At 56.8% G+C, this 21867-nt stretch overlaps 1 protein-coding gene across 1 annotated transcript in view; it reads left to right on the top strand.

Moving 5' to 3' along the window:
• KIAA1755 (KIAA1755 ortholog) overlaps positions 1 to 20023 on the top strand; it is a 43088-nt gene extending 23065 nt beyond the window's left edge. The window contains exons 5-14 of the mRNA XM_021711588.1: positions 2116 to 2239; positions 5008 to 5101; positions 5748 to 5834; positions 8079 to 8195; positions 10112 to 10210; positions 11506 to 11654; positions 14202 to 14340; positions 15483 to 15605; positions 16259 to 16480; positions 19322 to 20023. Coding sequence (XP_021567263.1) covers positions 2116 to 2239; positions 5008 to 5101; positions 5748 to 5834; positions 8079 to 8195; positions 10112 to 10210; positions 11506 to 11654; positions 14202 to 14340; positions 15483 to 15605; positions 16259 to 16480; positions 19322 to 20023 — 1856 coding nt within the window. The remainder of the gene's footprint in view (positions 1 to 2115; positions 2240 to 5007; positions 5102 to 5747; positions 5835 to 8078; positions 8196 to 10111; positions 10211 to 11505; positions 11655 to 14201; positions 14341 to 15482; positions 15606 to 16258; positions 16481 to 19321) is intronic.
• The last annotated feature ends 1844 nt before the right edge of the window (positions 20024 to 21867 follow it).

The following is a 21867-nucleotide window of genomic DNA, read 5'->3' as shown; positions in this document are numbered from 1 at the left end:
CTGAGGCACTGGGGGTTCATCTATGAGTTTGGAAGTGGAGGGCAGGGATGGGACTCAGCCTGTAACACATTGTGTATGAATGAGGCTGGAAGCGTGTGCAGAGCCTGGGAAGCTTCAGAACCAGGCCAAGAAGCTTGCACTGTCATCCATGAGGAGCCATGGAAAGGTTGTAGAGCAGGAGAGAGGCCCCACTGGCTGCAACTGAGCGCCAGTCATCAGATTTACAGCAGACAAAAGCTCGTCTCTTGGTGTGGCCCAGGGTCAAAGTGTGAATTGGGCACGGATCCTCCCCCACGCAGAGAGGCTGAGGGCCTGGGCCTGTGGGAGACCGGGAAGTCGCTTCCCCTTTCCAGGCCTCAGTTTCCGGATCAACAAAGTGGGCCCAGGGACATGATGTAGCACTCCTTGACCTGAGGGATCCAATGGCTGCAATGGGATTTTGGAGGGACCTTGGCCTGCATCCCTGACTTTGCAAGTGATGCAGTTTTCATGGTTTAAGTATTTCACCTTTTTGGGACTTTATATTATGACATTTTTCAAACATACAGAAAAATAGAGCAAATAGTATCCCGAACACCCATGTACCCATTACCCAGGTTGAATACATCTTAGCATTTTGGCATGCATCATCTTTCTTTTCTGAAGGATTTTAAAATAAATTCTAGGTCTCCGTGGTTGACCCTAAATACTTCAGCACGGTCCCCAGCAGTCACATCAGCACACACAACAAAACCAACCGCATTCCCTCCTGCCAGTCAGGACCCAATTGATACTCAGCTCTCCCCTGTCATTCCCCTCCAAAAAATTCCCCCAAATTTAAAATTTGTAAATGAATATTAGGGAAAAAAATCAAACCCATAATATCAAGAGGATATAAAGTTTTCATATATGTGTGTGTCGATTTATTATTTTTTTGAGTCAGGGTCTCACTCTGTCGCTCAGGCTGGAGTGCAGTGATACAGCCTCGGCTCACGGCAGCCTCGACATTGTGGGCTTAGGCACTCCCTCAGCCTCAGCCTCCCGAGTAGCTGGGACTACAGGTGAGTGCTCCCATGCCTGGCTACCTTTTGATTTTTTGTAGAGATGAAGTCTCGTGGTGTTGCCCAGGTTGGTGTGAAACTCCTGGGCTCAAGCGATCCTCCCATCTCAGCCTCTCAAAGTGCTGGGATTATGGGCAGGAGCCACTGTGCCCAGCCCAGATTATGTCGAATTTTAAGACCAGTGTGAAGAGAGAGAATGCTCTGGGGGGGTTGGACCCATGTACGCAGCCTTAGGAAGGTGGTTGAGTCTGCCCGAGGCCTTGTGAGCTGTGAAGGGCCTCGCCCGCTGTGGAGGTTGTGCCACGTGGAGTGGGTGGTGGTCCCTGTAGGGTAGCCCTCAGTGAGCTGACTAGAGTGCAGCCTCCGGTCCAGCTGCAGGACAGGCACTACCTCCCCTTCCAGCTGTCCTTTCCTCCCTTCCCAGCACACATGGCTGTGCTGGCTCCCAGGCCTTGGCCTCCTGACCCCCGTGAGGAGCATGGGGCACACAGCCCAGATTCCTGGAACAGGAAACAGCCTGTCAAGAACCCAAGGCTGAAAGTCTACAAGAATAAACAGTGCGCTGGCGGCCATGGGCTGCATCCTCACCATGCCGTGGGCGGGAGACGGGACCAGGAAGGACGGTCATTTAGCAGCCAGCATTCCCTGGGCTCTTGCCCCGTGACAAGTGCTTCTCAGGAGCAGTCTGATTTAATCCTCGAAATAATCTGATACGTTCATTGTATGATTCCCTCCATTCGACGGATGAGGAAACTGAGGCTCAGAGACACACGGACTTGCCCACTGACACAGAGTGAGTCAGTGTGCAGCAGGCTCTTGAATCCCCAGAGCTTGGTGCATGAACTTGGCCTCCCAGGGCATCCTCCACAGGGGAAGGCCAGGGGCGGGGAGGCCACACCTGCACCAGGAGAGACACAGGGGAGACTTTTCTCGGGAGGCAGCTTTTGAAGGACAAGTGAGCTTTCAGAGTTCTCAGGAGAGAAAGGGCGTCCCCAGCAAAGGGACCGTTAGGGGTGAAGGCCTGAAGGCCACTGAGGAGGTTCCTCACTGCTCACGCGTGCCCTCTCCCTTCCAGGCGGCCGGGACAGGGCTGGGCGGCCCCTGCTTCTGGTGTCCACGACAGAGGGGGCCTGGGACGCACCCTGGTGCACAGCCTCAGAGGTCACTTCGCTGCTCTGCTACCTGTGCACCGTGGCCAGGTAGGGCTGAGCCGCCCTCACCGCCCACCCCCACAGCCCTCTTGAGGCAGCCTGAGCAGGCTCCAGCAGGCACGGGTGGGAGGAGGTGCTGCCCCTCCCTCCGGCGTGTCACAGAGCCAGTCCCCATCAGGAGCTGGGGGATGGCCGGGCCCACTGGCTCCCTCTTGGGGAGTCTCAGGCCAGCACACAGGAGATGGACAGGTGCAGGAAGCAGGCCCCGGCGAGTTGCCTTTGGAGTGCTGCTGGGTGAGGAAAAGTGGACTGTGGAGACCTGAGTGGCCTTAGCATCACCTGGGGCCGTTAAAACAGAGCTCCAGGCTCCAGCCCCAGATTTTGCAATTTAGTGGGTCTGGGGCAAGTGGGGCCTGACAGTTTGCATTTCTACAAGTTTCCTTGTGTTACTGATGCGGGCCCAGGACCACACTTTGAGAACCACTGTTGCAGCGTGGGAAGGGTGTGTGTTGGGGGTGGGAATTTCAATCGAGAAATCTGGGAAGACTTCCTTGAAGTGGTGATAATTGAGCCATCATCTGAATTATAGATATTTGTTGAATAGATGAAGGGAAGGCTGAATGGGTGAATAAATGAATAAGTGAAAGAACGAGGCTGACGTCTAACACCAGTCAGACTCGAGGTTGAACTACCTGAGGAAGAGGCACCATCTTTTCCTCAAACCTCACCCCCAGCCAGGGCAGTCTCAGAGTGGGTGTAGCTGTGACTGTGACTAATAGGCCCCAACCAAACCTAGGGGTCTGCTGATGGGTAGAGGGGTGGGGGAGGGCGAGGGCTGAGGGAACGCTTTGGAACCTTCATCACCCCTGCCCCCGGAGCCATCCCTGCCACTTGCTGGCTACTGAGACTCTCCTCCCTCTTGTCCCGGGTGGGGTGGCTTTTCTGGCATGAGGGGGAGATGGGACCCTCTTTTCCTGTGCTGGAAGTGACTCACATATAGACACAGCCCTGGAATCCTGACTTGCTGTGTGACCTCAGGGCAGTCACCTCCCTCTCTGAGGCTCACTTGAAACCAAGGGGCTGACCCCATGGGCTCTGAGGGCCACGTGGGGTTACAGTGGCAGGGATGAGGGCGGTGTCAGCTGTGGCGCATGGGACACGCTCGGATCTTGCGTGCTGGGTTTGTGCTCTGACAAACACTGACTGAGCGGCTGCCCTGGACCTGGCTTCCTGCTTCGTGGTGCTGGGGACCCAGAGGCCCTCACATTCGGCCCTGCCTTTGAGGGACTCCAGGCCGGTGGCAGAGACAGGTTTGAAAACAGATCACTATTCCAGCCCAGGCATAGGCAGAGGCCGGTGAGGACAAAATGTCAGAGACCTGCTGTCACCTCCTGGAGCCGCCTCTCACTGTGCCTCAGTTTCCCCCTCTAGGATAGCAGTAATAGCAAACATTTGCATCTCCCTGACTCTGTGCAGTTGAGTTTTTTGTTTGTTTGTTTGTTTTTGAGCCAGGGTCTCACTCTGTTGCCCAGGCTGGAGTACAGTGGCATGATTACAGCTCACTACAGCCTCCACCTCCTGGGTTCAGATGAGCCTTCTGCCTCAGCTTCACAAGTAGCTAGAACTACAGGTGCACACCAGCACGCCTGGCTAATCTTTTTTATTTTTTTTTATAGATGAGAGGTCTCACTATGTTGCCCAGGCTGGTCTTGAACTCCTGGGCTCAAGCGATCCTCCTGCCTCAGCCTCCCAAAGTGCTGGGATTGCGGGCGTGAGCCACCGCACCTGGCCTTCTGAGTGTTCACAGTGATGAATTCATCAGTCCTCACCATAAGGCTGGTACTATTATCATTAAATTGACTCCGAGAGGTGAAATAGCTTCTCCAGGCCACAAGATACTAATGGCAGTGCCACAGCCCCACCCCACGCTGGGCCAGCTCTGGTGTTGTCTGTGAACTGGGTGACTGTAAGGCTTCAAGGCAGTTGGGGGTTATTTTCCTGCCTGATCATCAGACTGGCCGGAGGTGCTTAGAACCACACAGATTCCTCAGCCCCACCCTGTCCCTGCTGGCCGGATGTCTGCAGGGGAGTGGGGGTGGCCAGGTGGTGAGGAATCGTATTTTAACAAGTTTTGACAATTGGGCCAGTTTGGGGAGTCCTAAGGTCATCAATGAAAAGTGGCCACTGTAAGCTCCGTGCACTGTGGCTAAAGCAGTGCGGGAGTTCTGGTCACAAGTAACAAATTCCCACTCAAAATGTTTTGTCAGATAAGGAAATGTTATATCTCTTTGCAAGAACTTTTTAAAGGAGTCTTTCTCAGAAGCCCCCCACATCTCATTGGCCAGAAATAGATCACATGACCCCCATCTAAACTAATCATTGGCCAGGGGATTTTTGTGTTTTCCCTGTTGGCCTCAGCCAGTCAGAAACCAGCTCCTTGGGGGCACATAGCTTTCTGGAGGGAGTTGGATTCTTGAACAAGACGGGGATTCTGCCTACACAAAAGGGATGGGTGGGTGCCGGGGACTCGCCCCCTGCACCTGGGCTAGTGGCGATAGGAATATTAGGGCTGTAGGTGAGGGCTGTGTGAGGCATTGCAGGAGCACCAAAGAAGAAGCAGCGGCTCTGCCTGAGGAGGAATCATGGAGGGCTTCCTGGAGGGGGCATTGGAACTTTGTCTTGCAGAAGGGAGAGTTCAGAGTTCACCAATAAATCAAGGCTTCTGGCAGCCAGTTTCCTTCACCTTCCACCAGGTCTTTTCCCTTGGAGAGCTCAGGCCATCGGGCGAGCCTGCCAGTTCTGTTTCCCACCCACAGATCTGAAGATAAAGCCAAGGGGCTAGCGGTCCTGATTGATGCCCGGAAGCAGCCCCCTCAGCCTGGCCTAGTCAGCGCCCTGCAGGCCACCCAGGTGAGCAGGAGGTGGGAGCTTCTGCCTTCAAGTCTTCTCCATTCCCCCGAGGGTCCCCCGAGGGTCCCCTGAGGGTGCCACCCCTGGTGGCTGCATGGCTCCCAGCAGCTCGGACCTCGTGTGGTCTCCCCTGTAAACCAGTAGCAAAGAGAGACTATTTTAGCAGAGGTCCCGGCAGAAGTTTCTCTGTGGAACCACCTGTCCTGATGGTTTGGATGGTTCGGATGTCCGTTCACCTTGCAACCCCTGAGGCCAGGGGCGTGGCACTCATGATGGCTGAGACTGAGATCCTTCAACCTCACGACCTGGAAGGGGAGGCGGAAGGAGAGTCCTGTCCAGCCGCTACGGGCAGTGGAGTGACTGGGGGCGTGGCCTGTGCTCATGGTCTGACCCCTCACTTTGTAGATGGGGAAACTGAGGCTCGGAGGGGCGGGGCATATGGGAAGCTGTGCAACGGTATGTGACTCTGCTGCTCTCTTGGCTCTGGTGATTCACTGTCCAAACGTCCCACGAAGGTCCTGGCCGTGGGGGACCTTGCCCTGTGCCTGTGCCCATCTGCCTGCATCTTGGCAGGGAGAGAGGAGGAAAGAATGGGGGGAGCTCAGTGAGGCTTGGGCTGAGCAGCTCTCGGGGGTCCTCTCCGCAGGCCCGGGTCCCGGCCGCCATCCAGGCTGTCCTCTTCCTGGGGGAGAAGGAGGCTGCTGTCCAGCTCAAGGCACTGCCCGATGCCCAGGTGAGGGGGTAGCCGAGGAGGTCGTGGATGGACTGGGGCTGAGCTGGGGTGAAGGGGCAGAATTGCAGAATTCTGGGCACACCCGGGCACAAGGGTGGGAACAACAGACACAGGGGACAACCCCAAGGGGGGCGAGGGGTGAAAAATCACCTCCCAGGTACCATGCTCACTGCTTGGGTGATGGACTCTGTGGAAGCCCAGACCTCACCACCGTGCAATATGCTCCTGTAACAGACCTGCACACACACCCCTTGAGTCCACACTTTTAAAAAATTAAAAAATAAAAATAAAATCCATAGCACTGTACAACACAAAGAGTGCACCCTGATATAAATATAGATGTTAGCCTGGACCCAGTGGTTCATGCTTGTAATTCCAGCACTTTGGGAGGCCAATGCAAGAGGATGGCTTGAGGCCAGGAGTTCGAGACCAGCCTGGGCAACATAGCAAGACCTCGCCTCTACAAAAAAATAAAAAAATTAGCCAGGAGTGGTGGCTTGTGCTTGTAGTCCCAGCTACTTGGAAGGCTGAGGCAGAAGGCTCACCTGAAGCCATGAGGTTGAGACTATGAGAGCCATGATCATGCCACTGCACTCCAGCCTGGGTGACAGAGTGAGACTCTGGCTTAAAAAAATAAAATAAAAAAAGAAATACAGACTTTAGCTGATAATAATTTATTCGAATCAGATATTAATAATAGGAGAAAATGTATGTGGGGAGTGGATATAAAGGAACTACCGATAATTTCTGTAAAACTACAAATGCTCTAGAAATAGAGTCTATTTAAAAAAAAAGAATTGCAGAATTCCCATGCCGGAAGAGGCCTTGGAAGAGGCCTTGAAATAACCTGGGATGGGGTAGCGAACATGGGGCCCGCGCTAGGACGCCCAGGCCAGCTCCATGCAGGTGCTGTCTTGTCAGCTGCAGAGAGGTTTCTTCCCCAAGCCCACGTCTCCCGATAGGCTCTGCCGTGTCAGCAGAGTTGATGGCAAGAGGCCTATTTGAAAAGCTCCATCCAGTCAGTTCCTCCCCGCTTTCTTTTCAGACAGGGAAACTGAGCTGTAGCCTCTTGACTCACAGCCTGGCGCCTTTTCCACACGGCGGCCCGAGCTGCTCTTCCTACATTAATCTTCCCTAATCAATACAGATGCGTTATACACCACAATGGGCGTGCGTGGGCACCCCCGCCGCTGCCCCACTTCACAAAGTGCTTTAAAAGGTTTCACCACCAGGTGGTAGCTCAAGCCTGTGGTCCCTCCCTGCACAGTGGGAGACCAGGGCGAGAGGATTACGTGAGCCCAGGAGTTCGAGACCAGCCTAGGCAAGACCTACAACAAATTAAAAAAAAATTAGCTGGGCATGGCAGTGTGCACCTGTAGTCCCAGCTCAGGTGGAAGGATCACCTGAGCCCAGGAGGTCAAGACTGCAGTGGGCCTTGTGGCCACTGCACGCCAGCCTGGGCAACAGACCCCAACTCAAAGAAAATAAGAATAATAGACAATAAAATAAAATAAAAAGTCTTCTTGCTTCTGGTTAGTAGAGGCATGCTGTGAGCCAGGGATGGGCCTGCCTTAACAGGCCCATGAATGTCTTGAGGAGCTTGTCAAAGTGCTGGTTCCAGTTAGGTAGACCTGGAAGGGGCCTGGGATTCTGCATTTCTCACATGCCCCTAGGTGATGCTGGTCTGCGGGCCCATGGGTTACCCTTTGAGGAGCAGGGATGGGTCCAGAAATCCCCAGCCTCGGTACTCGGAGCTGTTCCAACATCACCCTCAAACGTCATGGCCTGGGAGAAGCAGTCACCTGGTCCCTCTTCCGTGTCTCAGGGGACACGGTTAGAATTTGGTGGCTTTTCTCATCAGCCCTTGGCGGGTCACTAGAGACCTGCAGGGATTACGAGGAAGTTTCATCACAACGCCAGCTTCAATCGGTTTGTGTGATTGCCTGGAGAGCTGTGCTGGGAAAAAGCCATACTCAGAGGGAACAAGTGCTGTGATTGATTCATGATGTCTGCCTTGGGCACAGGCTTGGAGTGTGGCCGTATGAGTGCTATTTATTTGCCATTCCTTAACCAGTATGTGGTTCTGAATTTTGATTTGTCAGAATCCCAGAGAAGATTGTTTGTCCATAAAACAGCTCTTAAAGCCACAGCCAGCATTACCTGTGGGAGGTGGACTGGAGCTGGGGTCTGGGCAGGACCTTCTCAAACATCTGTCACCCACTGAGTCACTTCTTCTGTCTACAGGTGGAAGTGCTGACCTCGCTGAGGGCCCTCAGCCATCATGTGGACCCTGGCCAGCTGCCCACAGCCCTGGAAGGCCCCTTCCCCTACTGCCACAGCGAGTGGGTGCACTTCTTCCAGGTGTCTACTACAGTCACAGCCTTTGGCCCCAACCCTCACTCCTTCTCTTCCTCTCTTCACTGTTCTGCCCCATGGATCCATCACCCCTGTCAGGTTCAGTCATTCAACAAACATTTACAATGAAGGTACAAAGTAGAACAATTAAGAGCTTGGGCTCTGGAGCCAGACTACCTGGGCTCCAGTCCCGGCTCTGCTGGGTGACCTTGGGTAAGATACTTGCCTTCTCTGAACCTTAGTTTCCTCCTCAGCAAAATGCAGGGTAATAATAGTATCTCCTCATGGGGCTTTTGTGAGGATTGAGTTACAGTAGATGAAGAGGTTAGACGAGTGTTTGGCACGTGCTATGTCTATGTGAACTGAAAATAAACGTATAAGCATCTGCTGTGTGGACCTGCATGACTCAGGGAGCTCAGGGTCTGATGGGGAGGCAGATGTGCTCCCTCCTATAAGAGGGAGGAAATGAGGAGACCGCCAGGTCCAGGCTCCTTTCCTGGGGCAGAGGGTCGCAATCCCTTCTCACCACAACCCTGCGAGGGGGCATTTCAAGCCCAGTTAACACACAGGACGGGATAATGTGCACAACAGCACTCTCCTGTAAGTGCTGTCCTGGGTTCTCTAAAGCAGGGTTGCTCAGCCTCAGCCTGTTCCCACCGGAGGCTGGTAAGTCGTGGGAAGCTGTCCTGTACATTGGAACACAGTTAGCTATGTGGCCTCTACCCACCCTATGATGGTAGCACCCCACAAACCATGGCAACCAAAGATGTCTCCCAGCACCACCAAACGTCCCTGGGGGCAAAGTAACCCCTCATCGAGACCAATTCGTCTATACTAGCATCTAAAGTGGTCGTTTATTTGCTTTTTTGCTTAGGTGATCTTTTTAAAATTGTATGTTTCTGGGCAGGTGCGGTGTTTCATGTCTGTGATCCCAGCACTTTCAGAGGCCGAGGCGGGAGGATTGCTTGAGCCCAGGAGTTAGAAACCAGCCTGGGCAAAGTAGCGAGACCCTTTCTCTACAAAATTTTTTTTTTAAAAATTAGTCAGGCATGGTGGCATGCTTCTGTAGTCCCAGCTACTCAAGAGGCCAAGGCAGGAGAATTGCCTGAACCCAGGAGGCCGAGGCTGCAGTGAACTGTGATTGTGCCACTGCACTCCAGCCTGGGTGATGGAGGGAGACCCTGGCTCAAAAGAACTGTGTTTTTGAATAGTTGGTATACTGAATGCCGAGCAGTACAAAAAGGGGTGTACTGTGAAACCTTTCCTGCCAGTCTCCGCCTTCTCACTCCCCCTCCAGAGGCCCCCGTCAACCCAATGGCTTTTGAACTCCATGTGTGCTTTAAAGCCTTTCCATTCAATGAACTCTTACCTACAAGCCCAGATCATGAAGTTGATTCGAGGACAACTAATAGCACATGCCAGGCTCTCTTCTAAATGCCTTGCAGGTTAATTTCACGCCACCCCTGACGGCAGGAACCACTGACACACCCATTTGACAGAGGAGGAAGCAGAGGCAGAGGGAGGTTGAGCAACTTGCCCAGATCACACAGCTTGCAAGTGATGGAGCAGAGCCGAAGTGCCCTCTCCCCTCCCTTCCTCGGGGTGTAGCTCAGGCCAGTCTTCTTTCTCCTCCCTCTCTTATCATCAACACCAGTGGTTCCCAAAGTGTGATCCCACAGGCCAGAGGCATCAGCAACGCCTGGGAGCTAGGTAGAGGTGCACATTCTCAGTCCTCTCCTAACTGAATCAGCAGCTCGGGAGTAGAACTGGAAGTCTGCATTTTCCCCAGCTCTCCGGATGACTTTGATGCAGCTGGAGTCAGAGAACCCCTGCCTAACATCTCCTCATGTCCCCCTGGGGTAGGGGAGGCATTGCCTCCCCTGGCCCAGGCTGACACCCCCCTCGGGCCTTCTGTCCTGCAGAGGTTGGACCCTTTCCTTGCTGACCTTCGCCAGGCCTCCTCCCTGCTACAGGCCTCTATCGAGGAGTTCGAGAAGGCCACCCCCACTGGAGACATGCAGGTGAGCAGGAGCATGGGCTGGGAAGCCACACACACCCCCGGCTCCAGGGACCAAGGCCATGGCTGGGGAGGGAGGGAGATTATCATCTCTGTTTTTCACTCCTTCGTTTGGCTGACATTTGGGGAGCACCCACTGCGTGTCCTGTACTGGAGGCCAACCTGGGGCAAACCTAGCTGTCCCTGCTCTGTCAGGACTCACGGTGCAGTGGCAGAAGTGATCCTTTAAAAAGGAAACAGAGTGTGAGTGGATTGCCTGAGCCCGCGGGTTTGAGACCCACCTGGGCAAGTTGGCGAGACCTCATCCCTACAATAAATCAAAAATCAGCCGGGCGTGGCAGCGCATGCCTATAATTCCGGCTACTCAGAAGGCTGAGGCGGAAGGATCGCCGGAGCCCAGCAGGTCGAGGCTGCAGTGGCTGGGAGCGGCCGCTGCACTTCAGTCTGGGTGACACAGAGTGAGACTCCAACTCAAAAAAAAAAAGGAAATGGAGCAACAGATATGTGGTTACAGATTGTGCCACATGCCATGAAAGTAAGATCGAGAACAATGAGAAGGAGGGAGGGCCTCTCAGAAGAGGTGGCATTGAAGTGGAGGCCAGAGAAGAAGCCAGACTGGGCTCTAGGCAGAAGGCAAACCCGTGCAGCGGTGCTTAGGATGTTCAGGAACAGCAAGGATGCCAATGTGGAGCAGGGAAAGTGGGAGGGAAGGGGAAGGAGAGAAGCACTGGAGGGTCTTCTGGATCCAGCAGGGGCCGATGAAGCTGGGGTGGGATTCGAGTCTAAGCAGCAAGAAGCCTGGGGGTCGGGGATGATTGGATTTGTACAGTGGCGGGGGGACTTGAGCCCAGGCCACCCACGCTGCACCGCCATACTCAAGGGCAGGTTCACATGGGTGGGTGCGCCGGCAGCAGCGGTCTGGGCACATCTCGCCCTGCAGGGCCTGCGGGGGCTGGCACCCTGTCCCAGACTGTCCCCGCCTCACCTGCCCGGCCCAGGACTTGGAGATCCGGCCGGCCACCATGTGGAGAGCAGACTGTAGGGGGAGCCAGAGGGCAGCAGGGAGATCAGCGGGGAGGGGTGTCAGGGAGGGTGGAGCCTGGAGCCCTCCGGTTGCCACGGTGATGCGAGGGGGCGTGGCTTGAGGCGATGCTTCAGAGATAGAAAAGGCAGGCCGACTTTCTGGAGGACCTTGAATGCAAAACTGGGCAAGTCGGGCTTGGCTGGGTGTGAGGAGCCTTGGAACGCTGCAGAGGGGGAATGGAGATGGGGTCTCAGGGCACCTCCCTGCCCTGGCAGGAGGCCACCAGGTGTCTGAGCAAGTCCAAAGAGCTGATGGAGGTGGTGCTGAGGGACCCGGGCTTGCTGGGCCTCCAGCGGGAAGGTGGCGCCACCCTGGCCAGGCTGCAGCGCGAGGCCAGCAGACTGGATTTCAACCCTGACGTCAGGTATGGGCATCCTGGCCTTTTCTCTCCCCCAACCCCTGTCCCGGGAGTCCAGGTCTGGGGTCACCTGCTGAGGGAACACAGGGTGAGCCCTGTGGAGGCCTGGCGTCCTGGCGTCTGCAAGGCCCTGTCCTGGGCTGAGGTTGCAGGCGCCCATCCTGGGCCTTGGCAAGTTCCTCGACCCGCCTCAGTTGCCCCTCCTTCGGCCCTGGCCCTGTGTGGCCTGGCGTGGACATCAGAGGACATCCCTCCCCATTTCTGGCCCACCTCACGGGCTGAGCACTTTCCCTGACCCAGACGCAGGAGTAGGCCCCTTCAAAGGCCTCTGCTATTTCTCCCTGGCAAGAATCGTGCTCATGGCTGCTGGGTGCCAGGCTCAGCGACAGGAAATGGCCGAAGCAGCAGCTGGGACTTGCAGCCAGGCCATCTGAGCCCTTCAGCCCTCCACGGCCTGCCCTCCAGGAGGCTACTCAGATGCCCCTGGGAGGCTTTGTGGCGCATCAGGGGTCTCAGAGCCAGAAGAAATGGTGTGCTTTCCTGGAAGCACTGGCATTCTGGAGCGTGGGGACCAGAGGAGCGTTGGTTGCATGGGTCCATAACTGGAAGGATTTTATCTGTTGGAACACGGTTACTTGCACTCAGGAGTCAAGTGCAAAGCCCGCCTAGGCCAAACACTCGCTGATGCAACCAGCACCTCAGCAGCACACAGTGTGTGCATAGCATTGTCCTAAGGACTGTTCAACTACTACCTCATTAACTCTCACGCCTGAGGTGGGTCCTGGTGTCCTCCTTATTTCACAGTGGAAGAGTCAGAGAGGGTGAGTGACTAGCCCGAGGTCACACAGCTGGGATGTGGCAAGCGAACTTGAGTCCAGGCCAACCAACCCTGGGCTCTTGAGCAGGCCACCCCACGCTGCACCACCATATCAAAGGCAGGTTCACATGGGTGGGTGCGCCGGCAGCAGCTGTCTGGGCACATCTCCCCATGCAGGACCTGGGGGGGCTGGCACCCTTTCCCAGGGCCTCCCCTGCGGGCCCAAGTCACTCCAGTCTTCCTTAGGCCCCCAGACCCTCAGCTGCCGGCAGCTCCACCAGGGGGCACTGTGGTCCCACGCGAGCCGCTGCTGTTAGTTCTGAGAGGGTCCCTGCAGCCCCAGACCGCCCCTCCGTCCGCCCCTCGTCACAGACTGGCTGGCACTTTTGGCCCCGCTCACGCACCCTGGGCCCTCACCGCCCCTGGAAGGGTGGCAGCAATGAGGAGCTGCCGCCAGCGGGGCAGACCCCGGCAGCGAGGCTCCTCTGGGAAAGCGCCTTCGCCCGTCTTTTTCATTTTCCTTCTGCAGTGAGACCCTCTAGGGCAGAGGGGCCGGGTGGGATATGAGAGTCCCCCCTTCGTGCGAGTGTGCCATGCACGGAGTCCCGTCCACGCCCCTTCTTTTGTGTCTTGTGGTTTTGACCAGTTTTTAACAATTGTGGGCAGAAGCATCCTGGGCTGGACTCCCACTCAGACGGCCATCTGTGAGTCATGTCACCTCTCTGACCCTCAGTTTTCCCATCTGTAGAATGGAGAGCGGGAGGAGGGCCGTGTGGCAGCTCATCAGGAATAGGAAGTGCTGACGTGCGTCCTGCGCTGAACCTGTGACAGGTTTTGCACACACGAGGCTTAGCCCTGGCTGTCCCCGGAGCTGCCTGAGGTGCTTTAGAGAGCACCGACATAGCCAGGCTCGGTGGCTCGGCCTGTAATCCCTGCACTTTGGGAGGCCGAGGTGAGTGGCTTGCCTGAGCATGTGGATTCGAGACCCGCCTGGGCAACTTGGTGAAACCTCATTTCTACAATAAATCAAAAAAATTAGCCAGGCATTGTAGCGTGTGCCTGTAGTTCCAGCTACTTGGAAGGCTGAGGCGGAAGGATCGCCGGAGCCCAGCAGGTCGAGGCTGCGGTGGCCGGGAGCGTGCCACTGCCCTCCAGCCTGGGTGACAGAGTGAGAATCCAACTCAAAAAAAAAAGAAAAGGCACTGATATCCCGGTTGCACTCAGACCGTCTGACTCAGTTGGCCTGCCATGCAACCTGGGCGTTGACAGTGTAACAGGTTCCCAGGGCAGGTTCTAGTGCACAGCCAGGCTGATAGCCAAGGCGTTAGACCGTCTAATCCTCACAGCCATTCTTGTGAAGTGGGTCCTGTGGTTGCTCCCACTTCACAGATGAAATAGAGACACACAAAGGTCACGAAATTTACCCAGCATGTCCAACAAGATGGTAGCAGGGATGGGGTTTGGACCCAGATCTGTACAGCTGGCTTCATGTCCTCCTAGGGAAGGGGTAGGGTCATTTTGCTTCCTATTGTGTCCTCTGGTCTTCCCAGTCCTATGGAAGGTCAAGGCTGAGGCCCAGAAAAGTGCAGGGACCTGCTCCAGGTCACACAGCAAGTTAGCTGGAAACCCAAGCTGGGGCCCCAGGGTTGGAGGGCAGGCCTATGCCGGGCAGAAGTTGCAGGAGAGACAGCTGAGGAGGGCTTCATGGGCCCCTCTCACCCTCCTCCACCTCCCAGGAGCCATCTGGCTGAAGCCACCACGCTGTACAGCCTTGTGGATGAGCAGCTTCATGTCCTGGTCACTGCGTCCAACGCCCTCCTGGGGAGGCTGGAGCTCCGCATCCGCCTGGGCCACCTGGAAGCCGCCATCCAGCAGGTGAAGGGGATGCTGGCCCGCGGCATGTGGTCCTGTCTGCCGCCTCCATAGGGAAAGCCCTACTCCGGTCCCAGACCCAGCCTGAAGGACACCAGGCCAGCAGGCCTTCAAGGGCCACACAGCCATCCTTGGGGCATGGCATGTGACATGGTACTCAGTAGGTGCTTCGTGGGTGAAGGCATAACCCTAAGAGCTGCACTTATTGGGTGCCAATCATGTGCCAGGCCCTGGGCCAGAACGTCTGTGAACCTCGTTGCTTTCCAGCCTTGTCCAGTGATGTGAGAAGTGGATTTCACCCACTGAGCAGATGAGGAAACTGAGGCTGGGAGATGTCGGGTCATGTGCCGGTGGTTGCATGCCTGGGTCCAATCCTGGAACCCACACCTGGCACGGCTGCTTCCCATCTCGCCTGGGCCACCAAGTGCGGTGTGCCTGGAGTCATACGGCCTGGGTTCCAAGGCTGGCTCCCCCACTTCCTAGTGGCGTGACCCTGGACAAGCTGCTCAACTGTTCAGTGCCTTGGTTTCCGCATCTGTTGAATGGGGGATACCATGAGTGCCTGCTGCACTGGACTTTGTGAGGATAACGTGAGTTAGTGTGAGCTCTTTAGGATGCCCCAGAATAAGCAGGGAACATCCATGTGTGACTCGAGAGACATTCACACCTCTGTCCCTCCTGATATCTTTATGTCTACCCCATTACACCACTGAATAAACCGAGGCCCAGAAAGGGGAAGGGGCTGGCTGGATCATGCTGTGAGTCCACAGCAGGCCCATGAACCTTCCTTCGCAGCCCATAGCGTTTCCCTGCCCCTGTCTGCACACCCCCCACCCCAACAGGGAGCCCATCACCCTGTGGCCCCACCATTTAGGACCAGGTGGCCACCCTGTGACTGCATTCGGACAGCAGATTGTGCTGAGAGCCTACTGTGTGAGGTACAGCCGGCACAGAGACCCTCGGTCCCACTCAGGAGGTCCTCTCCCCTGGGATGTTTGAAGAGCAGGGCCCTGCTTCTCCCCTCCCAGTTGTCCCTTCTCGTGCCTGGAATTGGGAGTGTGGGTCCAGGCCATGGTCCCAGGTCTCGCCCCTGAACGACTCTGAGGAGGTGGGAGCCGCTGCTTACGCCTGCCTCCCCCGCCCAGGTCAGCGACTGGATGGAGCAGGAGGGCAGCCGGTGTCTGCAGGTGCTGATCCCCAAGGATGGAGGCTTGGAGGCGGCAGAGAAAGCCCACGCGGACTTTGAGGACTTCTTCCTTCAGGCTGCAGTGCGTCCCAGGAGATGGAGGAGCAGGGTGGGAGCCAGCAGAGAGGGCCCAGAGGAGGTGGCACGGCCAGGGCAGACTCGGAGGTGGTGACGTGCAAGGAACCTTCCGGAGACAGGGAGGAGACAGCTTGGATCACGAAGGCCTCTTCCACCCAGACCACCAAGTTCAAACAGCATTCAGAATCTCTGGGGTGGGGGGGGGGGGTGTTCTTAAAATGCAGATTCCAGGGCCTGACCCGAGACTTACTAAGTCAGCCCCTCAGAGCAAGGGCAGGGAGCTATGTCCTTGGTGTCTTGGCCCCAGGCCTGTCTAGGCACTCAGGAAATCCCGGGTCAGTGGAAAATGGGGGGCAAGCAGGGAAGCAGACTGAAAGGGAGAACTGTGGGAACTCAAAGAAGGGGCCTTGAACCCAGACTTTGGGGGCAGGGCAGTTTTCCAGAAGGAAGTGACACCCAGGCAGGCGTCCAGCGGGGCAAAGAGAACTGCTGAGGTGAAGCCCTCACCAGGATGTGGTGGATGAGCATCTGTGTTTTCTGGATGAGGAAACAGGCTCAGGAAGTCTCCTCACTCAGCAGCAGGGCAAGAGGAGGTTCCTGACCTCAGAAGGAGGCCCCAACCAAGGTGGGAGCTGAGCCCCTCCTTGCCCCTCCCAGGCCCAGTACCGCCGAGGCCTGGAGCTGTCCAAGCAGGCGGCCCAGCTGGGAGCTGCAGCGAGCGGCGCCGGGGAGGCAGGAGGAACGGAGTTCCCGGAGCTGGCAGCCTTCACCTCCATGCAGCGGGCCTTCCAGGCTAGGCTGACACACTTCTACATGGCAGCCGAACGGCAGCGCACGGACCTGGAGACGCTGCTGCACCTGCACCGCTTCTGCAGGAAGGTAAGCCGAGCCGAGTCTCGTGGCCCACCGTAGACCTCTGTCCCCTGGCTGGGGGTGCGGTGGGGGGGAAGCAGCGCTGGGCTGTTGGCGAGACCCGTTCCCAAAGTCCCGTGAAGGGAGGGAGTGCCGGGAAGGGGAAGAGCTGGGGTGTGAACACAGAGGTGTCTGTCACCTGTAACATGCCCATGTCCTTCTCCAAAGATAGAGGAAATAGCAATCATTTCCTGTGTCCGTGCACATTTCCTGTGTCCGTGAAGATGACTTGGAGGGTCGCGCCCATTACTGAATGTGTGTCCCTGCCTGACCCTCCTCTGAGAGCTTCCCACGCCTTCCCGATTTAATTCTCACCATATCTCTGCGATGAAGGGACACCCACATTGCTCCCATCTCCCAGATGAGAAAGCTGAGGCCCAAAGAGAGAACTGACTTGCTCAAGGTTGCCCAGAGCGTTGGTGGTCAAGCAGGATTTGATATGAGGGCTCCCACCCCTCTTCAATCCACGTGGCCAAACCCCTCGATTTTCTGATGGGGAAACTGAGGCCTACGCTGACAGGGAGTAGCCTGAGAGAGCATGCCTCTGCTGAGAGGGAAATGTACATGGCTGACCCAAGCTGCCCTTTGCACTTGTCACCAAAGACAGAGTGTGAGAAAAGCCTGACCCCAGCTCCCAGCTGTGAGGTTGGCCCAGCACGCAGGCAGCAGAGAGCATGGGACACGTCCCAGGGCTGCAGGGGAGACTCACACCTGGGGCTCTGGGAGGACAGAGCATGCTCTGTCTCCTTGGAGCAGCAGGCAAGGGAGGCAGACGTCAGCAAGGGCAGCGAAGGGGTCCCCCAGTCCCAGCCGGGTGGAGTTAAGAGCAAACTGGAGGCAGAATCCCAGAGGCAGAGGCAGGGGCAGCACAGGTGTGGCCTGTGCGGCTGCAGCCACGGCCTTCCCTGCTGGGCCTCGGCTCCCTGGGGATAATGGTAGTTGATGGTTATTAGTTCTCACTGTGTGCCAGGCCCTGTTCTAGTCATTTCGCGGATCGCTTTATTGTCACAACAATCCTGTGAGGCAAGTACTACTATTATGGTCATTTCCATGTCAGGAACCGGGCTCACACAGCTAGCAGGGTGACAGAGCTGTATTATTATTAATGTTAGTGGGAGGAAGAGCCTCAAAGGTTAAGGGCATCTGGAAGTTTCTTTCCCTTGCTCACTGATTTCAGCCAATTTCAACCCATTGGCCTTTCCTGGATCAATTAAATTCGCTCCCACTCTGAGGCCTTTGCAAGCCTGGAACACTTCCCCTGGACCAGCCCATGTCTTGTCTTTCTCTGCTCTCAGCTCACAGCTCACACGATTCTGCTCATGGGGGCCCTTCCTGGCCTCCACCCCTATTCTCTTTCATTACCTGCTTTGTGCTTGGTATTCATTGGGATCCGAATGGCTCTGGAGCTTACACTGGCTTGTCTCTTGCATGGCCCCTGTGGTCGGAGAGGGCCCTGCTTCTATGTGCAATGCCCGGGTCAGGGCGGCACACGGGGCTCGGTGAGTGCTGGGATGACTGGCTGAGCAAATGGAGGAAGAGCGGGGAGACTGGAGGTGGTAAGAGAAGGTAGCACCTGTCCCAGGCCTAGAAATCCCACAGTGGAGACGCATCTCTGCCTTGAGCCTGACCCTCGCTGTTGATCTAGGGCCCCTTGTCCTCCCTGGCCCTGATTTCCTTCATATGGGGGGTGGGCGAGGCTGCTTCTGAGATGCTGCCCACCTCTGTCCAGCTTAGCCTGGGAGGTTGCGTCCCAGACAGACAGACGGGACGGCCCTGTGCTGGCCCTGGGCTGGCGCACATGCAGCAGCTCTGGCACTAAATAATCATAACGCGACCGGGCCACTAACGGAGAGTGATGGAGCCCTTTCCTGGCTGTGAGCGCCGTGTGCTTCCACGGATATGAAGCCATTTATCTAAAGACAAGTTCCCTTAATCCGTGGAAAGATGGTCTCTTCGGAGAAAATGGCTCTCCAATCCCTGCAGCCTAACAGCTCACTGTCGGGTTCTAAATTAATGGAGAGCAAGATTATGTTTTTCACAAGCTGCAGGGAATGCGTTGGCTCCCTTGCAGGCTGCAGACACTTTATGGGGGACTCAGGCACAGGCAGAATCACATGATGGGGCCGTGACCCGGCTAGAGTGAAGGGCTCTGGCCTGGCTTGGCTGCCTGGCCCACTGCACTGGCCGGTTCTTCCTTCTACACCAGGAGGTACTGGGAAAACACTCAAAAGCAGGACAGGTCTGAGTTGGAATCCCAGCTCCTCCCTGACTTTCTGCACAATCGGGGGCAAGTGATTTCACCTCCCCGGGCCTCAGTTTGCTCTTGGTTAAAATAGGTTTCTGGTACAGTTCATTGTGATCGTACAGGAGACACACAGAGCAAACAGTGCTCAGCAAACATTAGCCAGACTCCTCTCTCAGCACCACTTGGGGTTAACACAATCCACAGCGGCACGTGTTTCCCCTCGCAAAAGGCTGTTCATGATCTTTGATGCAACTCCCATTTCACAGAAAAAGAAACTGAGCCCTGAGAGGGGTGAGTCCCTGCTGGCCCGCAGGTCTGTTAGAAGGTCTGGAGATCCTAAGGGTGCTGGGGCTGATTCCAGGTGGCAGGGGTGTGTGCCCCAGGGAGGAGGGGACCCCTGGACAGCATGGTCGGTAGAGCAGATGGCAGTCGAGCAGGCCCTAACACTGCCCGGGCACATGTCAGTTCAGTCTAGCGATGCTCACTCACCCAGCACCCTCTCAGCTCAGAGAGGCACATGCCCATCCTCACGGGGCCCCCCTCCCTCTCTTCTTGTCTCACAGGTGGCCTGGTTCTACATGGACTGTCAGGACCTGATGACCCAGCTCAGGCTGGGCAAGGCCCAGAGAGTCAGCCCCGGGGACCAGCGCCGCCTCCGCCGCTACCTGCAGCGCCTGGCGTCCGAGTTCCCCGCTGAGAAGCTTGCGGCCATGGGGCTGCAGGTGGCCTCCCTGAGCTGGGCGGGCCTAGGCCAGGACCTGTGGGAGGAGGCCCGGGCGAGACACCAGGAGATCCAGACCCTCCTGGAGAAGGCGCTGACCCACTGCCCGTGGCCTGCCACTCCTGCCGTCAACCTGGCATGCCCAGAAGGAAGGGGGGCAGTGGCCAAAGGCCAGGGTCCCAACAAAGAAGCCCCTTCCAAGGGGCCACGGGACCTGCCCCTGCAGGACTCGCTGGGCGTGGACCTTTTGCCTAAGGCCTGTTGGTCTCCTCGGGCCCCCAGAGGAGGGCAGAACAGACATCTCCAGACAGGCGCTGCCCCCCAGGAAGCTGGCCAGGCCGCAGAGGCTGACAAAGGCCCCAGCTCTCACGCACCCCCTTCCCCTGCCCCAGAACGCTGTCCTGCCTCCCTCTTCCCCTGGCCAAGGTTCCCCAGGCAGAGCCAGGTCCTCCACCCCACCGGGGACAGCTTCTCCTCAGAGGGGACGGACTCACAGACGTCTCTGGAGGATTCACCCCAGACGAGCCCCCGTGCGTCCCTCTAGCTGAGAGTCCCCTCCAGTCTCGCCAGCCTCTGGGGTGCTGGATGGGGCCAGCTGGAGTGGGAGCCAGGAGCCCTGGTCAATCACAGGGAGACAGTGCTGTGGAGCGCTGGTTTGACGTGTCACCTCTGCTGGGAGGAAGAGAACCGTAGACCTGGTCTTCCCAGAAAGCCCCTGAAGATGAGACCCTCACCTGCGCAGAGCAAGGAGACTGGGGGTCAGAGCGGGGACCCAATGAAGCCTGGGAAGCCTGGGATTGGCTTCATGTCTTTGCAGTCTCATGTGGGAAGACCCGGGCCACAGGCCCTTCCAAGGCCTCCCCCCAGGCAGGCAAACACCACCTGGAGCTCAGGAAAGCATGCAGCATCCCCATGGGCACGAGAGCAGAACTGTGCTCCTCCAGAATCCTCGGGGAGATTCAGGAGTGGCTCCTTGTCTCGGGGTTCCATGGGTAAGTGTGTTTGGTGGCCACCAGGGACCACTGGCGGAGTAGGAGGTGAGCCTGGGAGGGAGTACAGGGCACGTTGTCAAGCAAATCACCGGGTGGCCGCCAGAGCTGGATCCTGCTGGGACCTCTGAGAGACAGCACGGAATACGAGGACCCACACCCCCCAGAGTCACCCCGCCCAAGGGGCAAGAGAGCCAGGGTATTTACTCCTGGTCCCCAGGTTAGCTCTTGTGGGCTGCAGGCACAGCTGACGCCATTGGCCTCGGCAGCCTCCGGCTGGAGCCACACTCAGACGGGCAAGGGCAGGAGTGTGTGCTGCGTGTCTCACCGGCTCGTCGTGGGCCATCATTCTCAAATTCAGGGCACCCGCGGGATCCCGTCCCACCTTCCGGAGGGCAGCCCCTCCTGCCCCAAGATCCCCTGCCTGCCTCACTCCCCACTCGCCTCCCCGCCAGGCTCTCCAGACTCAGCATCATCCGCCTCCCACCCTTAGGCACAGGTTCTAGGCCCAGTGTCAGGTTCTGCGGGTGGTGGGACTGGGTGGAGGGAGGGAGCAGCATCCTCACCTGCAGGTGGGGGCACAGTGGGAAGAGGCCTGTGTACCTGATCTCAGAGTGTCTAGAAGGCAGCCCTGCTTCTCACACTGCCCAGAATAGCTCCTGCCAGGCCTCCCCCAAGCGTCATGATGCTGAAGCATGTTTGCCCCTCCTCTGCCATGGGGTGCATTACTAGGATGGCCTCCTCCTGGTCACCTAGCCCTGAATTTAAGAGGGAGGAGGCACACGTCCTCTACTAATGAGGCTGTGGCCGGAAGAAAAGCCGTCCTGGAGCAGGTGTAGGAGGATGAACAGGGCTTCTCGGGGTCATCTCAGCAGAGAGAGTCACATACGCAATGCCCAAAATGGCTTCAGGAATCTTCCAAGACTCAAGATTTCCCAAGTGTGGTCTAGGGCAAGCCTGACTCAGAGCCATGAGCAGAGGCAATCAAAACACAGCTCCAGCCGGGCATTGTGGCTCATGCCTGTCATCTCAACATTTTGGGAGGCTGAGGAGGGAGGATGGCTTGAGGTCAGGTGTTCAAGACCAGCCTGGGCAACAGCGAGGCCCCATTTCTACCAAAAATAAAAAAAAATAAATAGCTAGGCATGGTAGTGCGCACTGGTAATCCCAGCTCCTCAGAGGCTGAGGTGGGAGGGTCACTTGAGCCTTGAGGCCAGGAATTCAAGGCTGCAGTGAGTCTGATCGTACCTTGCAGCTTGGGGCACAGAGCATGTCCCTATCTCTTAAGAAAGAGAAAGAGAGAGAGACAGAGAAAGCGAGAGAGAGAGAGAGAGAGAGAGAGGGAGAGAGGGAGAGAGGGAGGGAGGAAGAGGGAGGAAGGGAGGAAGGGAGGAAGGAA

This window comes from Carlito syrichta, unplaced genomic scaffold (genome assembly GCF_000164805.1).
Source record: "Carlito syrichta isolate Samal-C Ts95f unplaced genomic scaffold, Tarsius_syrichta-2.0.1 Scaffold302386, whole genome shotgun sequence".
In the NCBI taxonomy this organism is placed as follows: Eukaryota; Metazoa; Chordata; class Mammalia; order Primates; family Tarsiidae; genus Carlito; species Carlito syrichta.
Note: the sequence above shows the minus strand (reverse complement) of the source record. Positions and strands in the feature narration are given on the sequence as shown.